The following is a 12,329-nucleotide window of genomic DNA, read 5'->3' as shown; positions in this document are numbered from 1 at the left end:
GCGTCGGCGGTGGATGTCACATGATGGTCACCGAGATTAGCACCTAACTAACATAACAAAGATTAGATGCTTTGTTGGAGTTCTATGCCTATATTTGTCCGACTGTTGGGTTACAGTCGAGGTTTATTTCAGGTTTGCCGTTTTGATTTGCAGCTGCTGATGTGGTCCCCAACCGTGAAAAGATACAATGCAGTGGTAATCTAATCCTGAGCAGCGGATACGTGTGTGTGTGTGTGTGTGTGTGTGTGTGTGTGTGTGTGTGTGTGTGTGTGTGTGTGTGTGTGTGTGTGTGTGTGTGTGTGTTAGTGTGTGTGTGTGTGATTCCACGTGGATCCACCTACTTAACAGTAAATAAGCGTGACCTTAAGGAAAGCACGATTTCTCTCCTGTTGATTCCAAAATCCTCATCCCTCACTCGATCCCTGACAAGATGTAATTACTGTGCATCCAAATCTTACATAACAGCATCAATAGGTTCACATGAGAGCAGCCTGCAGCTCAAAAAAAGGCCTTACATTACTCCTCAGAGGTTAGTGGATGCCACCTACACATACACCCACAGTGACACTATATGCGACAGTATGGGCTGATCTAAAGATAGAGATTCATGTCATATAAGTACACTTCATAAATCTAAAGACTGTAAGTTTACATTCATTTCTTTTACGAGACAGAGGAGGAAAGAGATGGAGGAACGTGAGCCAGAGCTGCTTTCCTTTCAGCCTCATCTCTGTCATCCCTGACCTTCCTGTGTGTGCGTGTTTGTGTGTGTGTGTGTGTGCGTGTATGTGTGTGTGAATGAGGGATTAGATCTGTGGGCTGGGCCGGTGGTCTTCCCAGGCTATTTTTGCAAACATGTCCGCCTCCTGATCCTGTTGAAAAATGATACGGCTGCTTGCTCCAAGACTCAAACATAATTAGTCAATGCGGTTCAAATGCAGTTCGTTGTTGATGAAAAAGTGCAAAATTAAATCAGCTGGAAAATGAGATTGACTCTGTTTTGCTAATTAAGGCTCTGCGCTGTTTGACGTTTGCATTATGGGCAAATACCCCTGAGCATTTGTTTGGTTTGAGCCGCACATACACACACACACACACAAGGATAAAGCACTTACATTACACATTCTATTGTAATAGAACATGCATAGAACATTTACTCAAGTGGTTTGGTGGTATTTCTCCTTTACATCATCAATTTTTTACAACCTAATACCTCTGCTGCAAGACATCTCAGGGGCAAATACTGTGTTGTATGATTTAGTCAAAAGTGTTTCATCTTAATTGTTGTAGTTTCAAATAAGGTGTATCAAAGCAAATGAGCCTTGGCAGTCACAAGGTTGGAAAATGATTAGAATCAACACGATAGTAAGGCAGAGAAAATATATTCTGCTACACATTGTATTGGATTGCATGAATTTTGTATTGTATTACTGTATATCATATTGCATCGCAACCGTATCACACTGAACAAACAGGACCAGCTGAAGCAACAACAACATTAAAATATAACTAATATATGAAGAAGAATGTAAGTACTTGCTGGAATTCCCTGCTAGTTGCAACTGTGACTCGAGTAAAGCATCTGAATACTGCATCTAGTTACTCAAATGGCGTGTCAGCACAATAGTCCCAATCAAGTCATTGCTGAGGGTCATTGCTGACTCTCTGCAACTATACATTTGCTGGGATTGAATCGAAAATCCACTGGGCCACAGTTTCCCGCTTGCCAAGGCGCTCTCCACAGGCGCTGAGAGGTCCTGGCAATATAGTTCAGTACCTGGCAACCAGGGGGCTATTGGCACGTACCTCTCATAAGCCATCTGCAACTGCTTGTGTATAGCAGGCACTGACAGAGGCCACAAGTGTGTCCAGACATGACATCATCACATTTAAATCGCGCTTTGTGCTATACCATAGTATCAATGTCCAAACTGGATTTAAGTGTGTGAAAAGAAGAGTTTGCATCTTGTATCTTGTGCTGATGTGCTTGTGCGGTGTGATGACGCAGCACTGACAGGCTTTGCACAGCATCGTCATCTTCTGCTAATAATCTGTCTTCAATTCCTATGAGTGCAATTTCACAGTTTTTCCACATTTCCCCCATAAAGTGGCATCGATCAGATCAGTTCACAGGCTTAACGTTGTGCTCCCTTAAAAGGTGCACGCCGCGGCAGTTGACCATGTCCATTCTCCCCGGAGATTACTGCTAATAAGGGGGGCAGTATTTATAGATGAGCCCCCCCAGTATATGTCCCTAATCCTGCCTTACCACTTTCCATCCCTGCCCCATCCGTGTGTCTGGACCGCTCTGTGCAGCCTCATCCTCTCTCTCTCTCTCTCTCTCTCTCTCTTATCAACCGAGGTACAGACTCTCTAATAGAAATTTCCTTTTTTTTTTTCTTTTTCTGTGATTCTCTTGAAAGCTGGTGGGGAAAAAAAAACACTCAGCCACTTCATGAGAGAGAAGAAGGAATTACCTGGACTATTAAAATGCACTTTTCCATTTCTGCTTATTTGTCTTTACCTCTCCTAACTGTTTTCTTTGTCCTGCAGATAAGAAAAAACAACAACAATGTCCACCGGCGAGCGTTTTGACTGCCATTACTGCAAAGATACCCTGCTGGGGAAAAAGTACATAATGAAAGAGGACACACAGTATTGTACTAAGTGCTACGAGAACCTCTTTGCTAACTGCTGTGAGGGCTGCTCTTTACCGATTGGATGCAACTCCAAGGTAAGACTGCCAGGGCTGGGCTGAAAAAGAATGGCTTTGACATCAGCAATGTAGAAAAGGAGAGACTACCTTAAGTTCTAGTTATGGTTCGGTGTCTGTGCTGGCTTCAACAAGTGCAACTAAGTGGAGGAGAGGCTGTCATGTAGAGCGCAACACAGTATTGTGACAGAATTCCTTTAAATAAACATTTTATTACAGCAAACATCCGCAGGCTCTGTTAATGATGTGTTAAATATTGACAGGACCTGTCCTACAAGGACCGGCACTGGCACGAGAACTGCTTCAACTGTGCCAAGTGCAGCCGCTCGCTGGTGGAAAAAGCCTTCGCTGCCAAGGAAGAGCTGCTGCTCTGCACAGAATGCTATGCCCACGATTACTCCTCCAAGTGCACCACCTGCAAGAAGACCGTCATGCCAGGTAAAGCTGGGGTCATGAGGAGGACGATGATGAAGATTAGATTAAATGTTTACGAAATATTTCCTTCTTCATTATTGATGCACTTATTTACTGCATTCCAAAAGTAAATATTGTGCTTTTTCTCACTACGCTGCATTATATTGGCAGCTGTTTTTTATTTTCCCTCCTCATCTTCTGCTCTATGCTTCTGTCATTGATCTAAACAAACCACATCAGTACTTTTGATACTTGATATTTTCTTCCAATGCTTTATTAGGATCACTTCTGGATTTGTACTTGCACTGATATTTGGCTGATGGCTGATTTATGTGCTTCTTCCACCGCTAACCATGATGTTGGTAACACTGATGTCTATGATGATGTTCCACAAATAATCATAAAACACTAGAAGCCAACAAATCTTCATCACCCTGGAGCTTTAACTTGCACTGATGATGATTTTGGCACCGGCCCATGTTAGATTATCAGGATTGCATTGTCCCTCCCTTGCACATAGCAGAGGACTATTTTGGTCTGAGAATGTGTTTCCATCATAGAGGTACCATATGCTGACTAAGCTGATCCTCATCCTCCTGTGCCAGGTTCCCGTAAGATGGAGTACAAGGGGAACAGCTGGCATGAGACCTGCTTCCTCTGTAACCGATGCCAACAGCCAATAGGAACCAAGTCCTTCATCCCAAAAGACGGCGGCTACTTCTGCGCATCCTGCTTTGAGAAGCAGTTTGCCTACCAGTGCAGCGCTTGTAAGAAGGTAGGATTACAGCTAAATGTTTTAAAGGTATTGATCGCTGCAGTAACACCCCCCCGCCCCCCACCCTCCCCCCTCCGCGCTCCCTGCTCCCTGACTCTCATTGTGTGTCAACTGTGGCTGTAACAGTGCCTCACAAAATGAATTTCAGCGCCTGATTGAGTTTGTTTTCCTACGTGTTAGGCCATTACAACAGGTGGGGTGACGTACCAAGACAAGCCGTGGCACCGCGAGTGTTTCCTGTGCATCAGCTGTAGAAAGCAGCTATCAGGCCAACGCTTCACCTCCAGGGAGAACTACCCGTACTGCCTCGACTGCTTCAGCAACCTCTATGCAAAGAAGTGCGTGGGCTGCACCAAGCCCATCACCAGTGAGTCACCGGCTGCGCTCGTGTTTTCATTCATTCTGTCAGAACTCGTGCATATTTATTTGTGTGTGTGATTGTGTGGGAAATGTCCCGCATTAACCCATCTCTGTTACTTTGTATTTAACCTGCACACAGGTCTGGCCGGGGCCAAGTACATCTCTTTTGAGGAGCGTCAGTGGCACAGCGAGTGTTTCTCCTGCACGGCCTGCTCTGTGTCACTGGTGGGACGCGGCTTCCTCACCCAGCGCGACAACATCTTGTGCACCGACTGTGGCCGGGAGAAGTGACCTTTCTACCAGAGGGGTCACACAGCGCCATGACAACAACAGAGTTCATGGTCTGACACTGGGAGGCCATGAATATTTAGTTTTCGCCTCGCATATATAATTTCTGAATGTCATTCTCTATTTTTGGTCCTATAAATGACTATGATTTCTTTCAAGCTGCCCACACATGCGTGTGCACACACACACACACACACACACACACACACACACACACACACACACACACACACACACACACACACACGTGCATACAGACACACAGAATACCAAACTGTCTCCATGGAGTCAAACACGGTGTATCTTTATATGCACATGATTTCAAATGTGCCAATGTTTCTGAAAATAATACAGTTTGCTGAATAATGCCAAAGTCACATCATATTTGATATCACCTCCTTCTTATTTCAGTAAATGGGATTCTATGGATTTCTGTGGTTGTCTTTGAAAGCGTGACTCTTGCTGCAATGACGCCATCCTGAGAAGGAGCCTGTATGTGTCTGTTTTGCTCCGTAGTTCAGTGTAATAAATATAGCTTTGATGGTAGGTTTGAAAAGCAGCTCTTTCTGTCCCCTCTCAGTCACCCTTTAGATAATCATTGCTGTACAATAAACCTCTGGTGTGTATGCGACTCCTCTTGACCCAATCTCACCCTGCCAGTAAACAAACAGAGGATGACCATATAAGGTTTGCTCAATAGATCACTGGTTCTCCCACATGTGCATTATCCACCGACCAAGGCCACCGCTTTGGTCCACATAGAAGCCAACAATACCAGTCGCCGTGACTGTGGGCGCCTCAGAAAGTCCCTTTTCCTCGTATCTATTGTTCTGATGATTGTAACATGGTTTTCTCGGTAGGACTGATTGCGCAACTATCTCCGCTCACCAGGATGAGCTGTGCAAAATGCTGACATAGATTTCCTGTCAGGGTGTAGTCACATGGGGAGAAAAGTCACTGGCAATCCACAAACAAGTGGAGAAGTGAAGGAGGAAGGGTCAGCAGCACGGAGGTAGGGACGTCCTTTGAATTAGACACATTATATTATGATAAGGTGAAGATTTTAAGCTGACAGATTCTGTTAAGCCTTGTCCCTTTCTGTTTTTCCCGGCTGGCGAGCAATTATTGAGCTACATTCAGAAGCAAAGTCTAACATCAATAAAGCTGCAATGGCTTTCAACGCCTTCACACAAGCACACCTCTATGAAAAGCAGGCAGCCCCGAAGGAAAAGGATAAATGCAGCATTCAGTGCCTGGAGTGCTATGACCAGAATCTGTATATAGGGAGCAGAGATGCAACAGTCCAACACATTATCTTGCACAGCAGAGAAAATGGAGCCCTGAAAAGAAAGGAAGGTAGGATGAGAAAACTGGGCTCAGGCGGTCCAGTAACCCAGATGAGGGCAGTCCCAGTTTTCAACCATCTTCTGGTGCTGTGGGACCGCAGCGTTTCTGCCCTCAACATGTTCTCCTTAGAGCCCGTTCCCGCTCTGAAGAAGATCCAGCACGTGTCCCTGTTCGACGTGCGGGAATCATCCGGGTCAGCGTGCGTGGAGATGGTGACTTCCTCCAGCCGCAGGAAGATGATCCGCATCCACGTGGTGGGAGTGGACAGGTGGGAGGTTGTGAAGGAAGTCTCCATGCCACAGGAGCCTGTGGCGTTGGCGGCAGACGGCGGCAGTCTCTGCATGGCCAGCAGCGACAGGTACCTCATCTGCGATATCGGTACGGGGAGCTGCATGGAGCTCTTCCCTCACAGTCTCAGCAGGCAGTGTGTTATCGTCGCCTCAGTGGGGGGAGGGGAATTCCTGCTGAACGGGCCTGGATCTTTGGGTAAGACTAAGAGCTGTCAAAATGTTTAATGGTAAAGCTTGTTTTAGGGGCAATCATTTAGAAAAGGAAGTCAGAAAGGAACCATGAGAGAGCACACATGACCCAGTGTCTGTAGCTGCCAGTGATGATTGCTGAGAAATTATTTATAACATTAAGGCCAGTCTATTTTTGTTTACCTACTTGGAAAATATACTTCAATTTACTTAACACTTGTAATGTTCCACCGTCTATCCATCCAGCCAGACAGTATTTGTTTTACCAATCCTTCCCTCCCTCCTTCCCTCCCCTGTCTTCGTCCCTTTAGGCATGTTTGTGATGAAGACAGGGATCTGCCAGCGCCCCCCGCTTCAGTGGCCCAGGGAGGTTCTGGCAGCCCGAGCGTGTTTCCCTTACATCCTGACCCTGCAGGCCACGACGCTGTCTGTCTACAGCATGTTGGATCAGCAGTGCAAGCAGACTATGAGCCTGAGCGGAGGGAAGGGTCTCATCTCCACGTCAGGTACACTTTACCTCTGTGCAAGCATTTCTTAATCTGCAGATACAAAATGTGCTTCTCTAAAATGTCAAATTCTTATTACCGCTCTCAAACTGCCTGGTTTAACTGTAATGACTTAATAACCTTTCTAGTTTTAGTGAATTTGCTCATCCAAAACAGCATGTAATCTTGGAAATACACAAACAATCTCCAATATTAAGAATCATATTCACATTAGGATTCCATTATGCCATTGGTTTCAATTCTTTACTAATTATATGTATTCCAAACAATAATAAGAAATAACAAATCTAGTTGTCCAATTCTAACCATCTACAGTTTTCAGGGATTTGGTAAGCATTTACCACCTGTTCCATCTGTCCATCTGTCCATCTGTCCATCTGTCCATCTGTCCATCTGTCCATCCAGCCGCTCTCTGTGCCAGTTAGTCTTGGTCAGGGCCATGGGGTGCTGGAGCCAATCCCAGCATGCACTGGGTGGTGCATGGTGACATGGTGCATCAATAATTTCCCCGACAGACAGAAAGGATTACTCACAAAATCAGTATTTTGTCGATCTAAACTCTTTTAATATTGAAAAAAAGTGTTCTGCGCCATGTCATCACCTTATATTGATAGTTGTTTTACAGTTTCCTTTGTTGCAGCCTTTTGTGCGTCTCTGTACACTGATTCACTCAATTCTTCTCACACCCACTGCAAGTGAGCATCGAGAGTCTCACAAAGCCAAAAACACATCTCCCCTCAGATGGCGTGTTGGTGTTCACAGAGAGAGACATTTTCAGCCTGACTCTGGTGCCGCTCCAGGATCAGATCCAGGCCCTGGTGGGCCACCAGAGGGTCGAGGAGGCTTTGCTGCTGCTGGATGGAGTCCAAAGCCACTTTCCACTCGACTCCTACAAGGTGAAAATACTGTTAATTTACACAAAGGAAGCTCTTAATTGATAGATACACACATTTTATCTTCCTCTACTCAAGGGATTAAAAGCGATATTTTTGAGGATGATCAGATTTAGGACATTAATCCTCTCCTTTCCATTAACTCTTCATGCGAGGGAAGAAAATCCTACTTATTCAGTCCTGCAATCATTTCACCCATTTAGAAATGCATACTTACCCTTGTGTATATAATAAACACGCATTACAGGCCCAACTGGCAGAGCATCATAGTGTTTGATTTTAATATTTCATTGCTGTAGCACAGATTGATGTCATATGCAGAGGCGTTCACCAACTGCAGTATTGTAGCTGTTACTGTAGGTGTATTCCAGTTGGATGAACACAATTGAGGACGGCAGATGGCGTTTCAGATTTAGTGTAATCTGTGCAGTGTCTCTTGCTACAGGTTAGAGGTTACACCAACGATGCAAGAATTAATAGACTGATGACTCGTTATGTATTCCTTGTTCTTTGTGCAATGAAAGCTTTGTTGTGTTCTGTGTGAGTTACCCGTGAGGATTTAGGATGGTCGCACTGCCTTCTGCTACAACAGTTCCAGTTGAAATATTCATGCATTAAGAAGAATATGCTAATGCATGTGTGTGCCTTGAGTTTAACAGAATGTTTTTCCTGCCAGGAGCTGCAGAAGATCATCAGTCGTCAGGCTGGATATGTTTATTTTTACCAGGAGGTGTTTTCGGAGGCCAAGGATCTATTCATGTGAGACCCTTTCTCTGCACCCATTTGAAAACACAAACACAATGAATTACAACTATCAGTGCTGTGGTAATCTGTGAATACAGTGAAGAATGTCTACCCGGCTGAATTGCACCCCGAAGTGTAACACAGATCAATACTCATTACCCACTTGAACAGCAAAGGTGAGCTTGACCCCAGAGAAATCATCAGCCTCTACCCCGACATGGAGTCGTGTCTCGGCGAGAATTTTCAATCCCAGCTTGATCGAGCAAGCAGGGGCAGAGATCTGCGGGCGCTCCGGCAAGAGGACAGGAACACTTTTCATCGTTACTTGGACTTCCTGGGTGATTTCCTCCGAGCCTTTAGCAGAGGGAAGGAGCAGAGTGTGGGGTGCAGAAAGGAGGTGGACTGTGCCCTCCTCAGGCTGTATGCAGAACTGGGAGACGTTGACAAACTGCAGCAGCTTCTGGCTTTTCCCAATGGGTGCAGGCTGGACGACAGCGTTCCTGTTCTCCAGCAGCACAACAGGTGAAAATTAATGAGCACGCACAGCATCCTATCAGCTTTTTCATTATTTATCATATACACTGGCAAGTATCCAACTACAATACAATACTGCAGGAAGACTCTAATGTCTGAGGTATTTGAACAGTTTGGTCTGAGTGCTGTGAGCAGAGTGATAATGATCTTTTTTTCTCTTTTTGTAGATTTTTTGCATTAGGTTCACTCTATCTTTGTCATGGGAAGCATACTGAGGCAATAAAGGTATCTGGTAATACACAGCTTTACACCAGAACTAGCCAAGTACATTTAGTCAAATACTGTACTTAGTAATTCTAGTTAGTATCTTTTCCTTTACTATTTTATCTATTTTGCCAATTACATTTTTCATTCACAATGGGACAAAAGTACAATTACAATTCCTTCCCTCTTTTCTTCTTTCCTCTGTCCTTTTCTTTTTTTCTTCTTCTCTGAATATTTTTACTTTTGATGTTTAGGTCCTTTTTTTTTTTTTTTTTTTACAAATACTTGATTACTTTTTCTTGGACTGTCACATTGATATTGTTTGTATCGTTACGTGCTGCATTCTTTCAGACTTGGGTGAAGATTGCAGATGGGCACCTTGAAGACGTCTCTTGCTCTGATGTCTATGGACACATAGTGTGGACTCTCAGTCAAATGAAAGACAATGATGCCGTGAGGACATTTGCAGACTGGGCACTGCAAAGAAACCAAGAGGTGCACATTTTTTTAATTCTCTCATTGTAACTGCAGAGGGCAGAGTTGTGCAACTATACTGTAGAAGTACACCACATCATTGTGACAGGCACTGCACTCTGCATTAGTTTATGTTACTAATACCATTATGGAATTATGTATATATTTTCCTTATTCTTTAAAAGATAGGTGTACAGATTTTCACCAAGCGTCCTCCAGAAGACCAAGCCATGTTTGTGACACAAGACGTTCTTGCTCTGTTAAAGAAGTACCCACTGGCATCACGTTTGTATCTTGAGTTCTTGATTCAGGACTTAGAAAGTGAGGTTGGTACAGCAGTTGCATGTCTATAAACTGACTCAAACACTGAATGCCCTGGCAAATGATCGTAAATTTGTTTTTACACCAATCTCCCCCAGGAGGAGCTGCATCACAATCTGCTGGTCCTGGCTTATGTTACTCAGGTGCTGCAGAAGGAGAAGGGAACAGATTCAGACACTAAAACCAGAGGAAAATTGCAGCAGTTGCTCTGGGACTCCATATTTTATGATGTCTTCACTGTATACGGTGTGTGAATACCAAACAACAATACACATCATAACTGAAGGGTGACTGAATCGAAGGAGTGTGTTATTTCTTATTACAGAGAGAGTCGAACCAACAACCCTGCACATGGAGAAAGCTATTCTCCTCGGGAGGGCAGGTGAACACACTCAGGCCCTGCAGGTGCTTGTTTATCAGGAGCAAGACCTCCATGCTGCAGAGGCCTTCTGTTGCAGGTTTGCCCAGGGCAAGGACACACAGCTCAGTCAAACCCTGATGCTCTCACTGCTTAATATTTACCTAAACTCCCAAGATCTGGCCAGCGCTGCAGTGGATCTGCTCAAAAACCACCCGCAGGTCTTCCAGACAGAGAAGGTCATCCAGCTCCTGCCTGATTCCTGGTCCCTTCAGCTGGTCTCCCAGTTCTTACTCGGATCCCTCAGGGAGACTGTCCACCGGTGGAGGATGGGCAGACTGCAGAAGGCTCTGGTCCAGGCAGATCTCTTGAGGCACAAAGTCATGTGGGTGAGTAAAGCAGCTTCTTTCAAATATCCATCCTCTGTGTGTCCCAGAAAGAATTCAAATATAAAAGCACACACACACAGATTCCAGTTTATAAGGTACACCTCGTCAATCCAGTCCAATGCAAGTAAATCAATAACTCTAATCTTTGTGATGCTTGCGATGTTCAGATTTATTGTCACAGTGTGTGAGGGATGTTCACTCAAGGTTATGGTCACATTCAGTCAATATCTCTGTCCCAGTGTGAACGAAACACTGCAAGCGTCTACAAAGATCAAGTGGTTCCTGACGATATATTGATCTTTGAATACAGTATATGTAGATAAATGTGTCCATACGTACAAGATGTATGAGCCATGGATGACTAACATATACAGAGTACCAAATATGTAAATATACCATTTCAGATTCAGTCTTTTGCATGTGTCATGAATAATGATCCATGTAATATCAATGTATCTACATATGACAGATTTCGGTATGTGGTGAAATATTGCTTCTGATCCCTGAGTTGCCCTCTCGCTCTCCTCTCTTCAGATGCAGGCCTCAAAAACTATGATCAAAATGGAGAAAGGTGGGGTGTGTACAGTTTGTCAGAGGGACCTGACGGAGCCGCAGTTCGCCCGCAACGTCCGGGGCGAGCTGACGCACACAACCTGTACCGGCAACGCCACATCGTAGAGACACCGACAGATGCTGATCTATTGTTTGTGTATGCAAATGTGTGGGTTTATGTCCCTCCACACCCTCCTCAATCACATTCATTTCTGTCCATCTAAGTGTCTGTCTCTTACCTGATCATTTTGCTGGATTAGACAGTGTCGTCCGAGCTATAAGGAGTCGATTCATGGAGTTTAGACCAGACATGTTCCCCAATTAGAAAAAGAAAACACATTGTGTAAATAACTGGTTTCAAAAATGCAAAAGAGCAAGCGGTGCACTTTTTTCGAGGTGGCACGTCTAAGCCGTTTCCTCAGGAAACAGACAGCAATAGCTATAAAGTGAATTGTGGGGGACACTTCAGGGCATATAGTCAATGATCAGACTCTGGTATTTGACATGAAAACCACCTGTGGTCAACCTGATGACCAGAGTGAACCTGACCGTCTTCCTTTGCTGCATATATGCGTCCCCACCAGCATGGTTTCCACTGCCTCTGTATATTTGTCTCCACGAAGACAGAAATAGAACGTCAATGTCAACATCTGACAGCTCGTGGGAGATTTCATTCAGCCGGCGCATTAATGCACATTTATGGCCCAAAAGAAATCACAATTACAGGTTTAAAAGTGAAAAATAAACATGGTAAGGAAGCGCCTAGTTTGGTTTATTTCTGTTATGAACTAATTTTACAAGGAACAAAATGACATGTTTGTGTTTGGCGTATGAAATCAGGGGTAATTGTACATAAACCCAAGGGAACATCAGAGACACAGGTCCCAAAAAATAACACACAGTGTATCCACGTATACATTATGGAAATGTTTTGTAAATACACTCACACACATCGTTAGATCAGATGGAAGGACACTT

The 12,329-nt window shown here is 44.4% G+C and overlaps 2 protein-coding genes across 3 annotated transcripts; both read left to right on the top strand.

Moving 5' to 3' along the window:
• The first annotated feature begins 3,069 nt into the window (after window positions 1-3,069).
• LOC143012449 (four and a half LIM domains protein 2-like) lies at window positions 3,070-4,644 on the top strand. The gene is made up of 4 exons (XM_076165561.1): window positions 3,070-3,151; window positions 3,733-3,902; window positions 4,083-4,269; window positions 4,402-4,644. The coding sequence occupies exons 1-4, from the start codon at window positions 3,145-3,147 to the stop codon at window positions 4,551-4,553; spliced, it is 516 nt and encodes a 171-aa protein (XP_076021676.1). The 5' UTR covers window positions 3,070-3,144; the 3' UTR covers window positions 4,554-4,644.
• A 5-nt stretch (window positions 4,645-4,649) lies between these two features.
• Window positions 4,650-12,110, top strand: LOC143012448 (transforming growth factor-beta receptor-associated protein 1). Of its 2 annotated transcripts, none has more exons than XM_076165559.1 (12): window positions 4,650-5,570; window positions 5,670-6,383; window positions 6,688-6,882; window positions 7,624-7,778; window positions 8,452-8,534; window positions 8,691-9,041; window positions 9,221-9,278; window positions 9,609-9,752; window positions 9,917-10,057; window positions 10,151-10,298; window positions 10,378-10,799; window positions 11,334-12,110. In XM_076165559.1, the coding sequence occupies exons 2-12, from the start codon at window positions 5,720-5,722 to the stop codon at window positions 11,475-11,477; spliced, it is 2,505 nt and encodes an 834-aa protein (XP_076021674.1). In that variant the 5' UTR covers window positions 4,650-5,570; window positions 5,670-5,719; the 3' UTR covers window positions 11,478-12,110. The 2 variants fall into 2 exon arrangements, with proteins under 2 accessions (XP_076021674.1, XP_076021675.1); XM_076165560.1 differs by lacking the exon at window positions 11,334-12,110 and having other exon boundaries at window positions 10,378-10,510; window positions 10,588-10,803.
• The last annotated feature ends 219 nt before the right edge of the window (window positions 12,111-12,329 follow it).

Source organism: Genypterus blacodes, unplaced genomic scaffold (assembly GCF_046128005.1).
Source record: "Genypterus blacodes isolate CSIRO-AG114 ecotype Tasmania unplaced genomic scaffold, CSIRO-AGI_Gbla_v1 ptg000147l_1, whole genome shotgun sequence".
Lineage (NCBI taxonomy): Eukaryota > Metazoa > Chordata > Actinopteri > Ophidiiformes > Ophidiidae > Genypterus > Genypterus blacodes.
The sequence above is the reverse complement of the archived record's forward strand: the minus strand, read 5'-3'. Positions and strand labels throughout refer to the sequence as shown.

Bases quoted from the DNA above. Each gene is read 5' to 3' on its own strand.
- LOC143012448 (XM_076165559.1), top strand. From the start codon at position 5,720: ATGGCTTTCAACGCCTTCACACAAGCACACCTCTATGAAAAGCAGGCA. The intron at 6,384-6,687 runs GTAAGACTAAGA...TCGTCCCTTTAG, and splicing joins GAACGGGCCTGGATCTTTGG to GCATGTTTGTGATGAAGACA. The intron at 10,058-10,150 runs GTTGGTACAGCA...AATCTCCCCCAG, and splicing joins TTCAGGACTTAGAAAGTGAG to GAGGAGCTGCATCACAATCT.
- LOC143012449 (XM_076165561.1), top strand. The intron at 3,903-4,082 runs GTAGGATTACAG...CCTACGTGTTAG, and splicing joins AGTGCAGCGCTTGTAAGAAG to GCCATTACAACAGGTGGGGT. The intron at 4,270-4,401 runs GTGAGTCACCGG...ACCTGCACACAG, and splicing joins CTGCACCAAGCCCATCACCA to GTCTGGCCGGGGCCAAGTAC.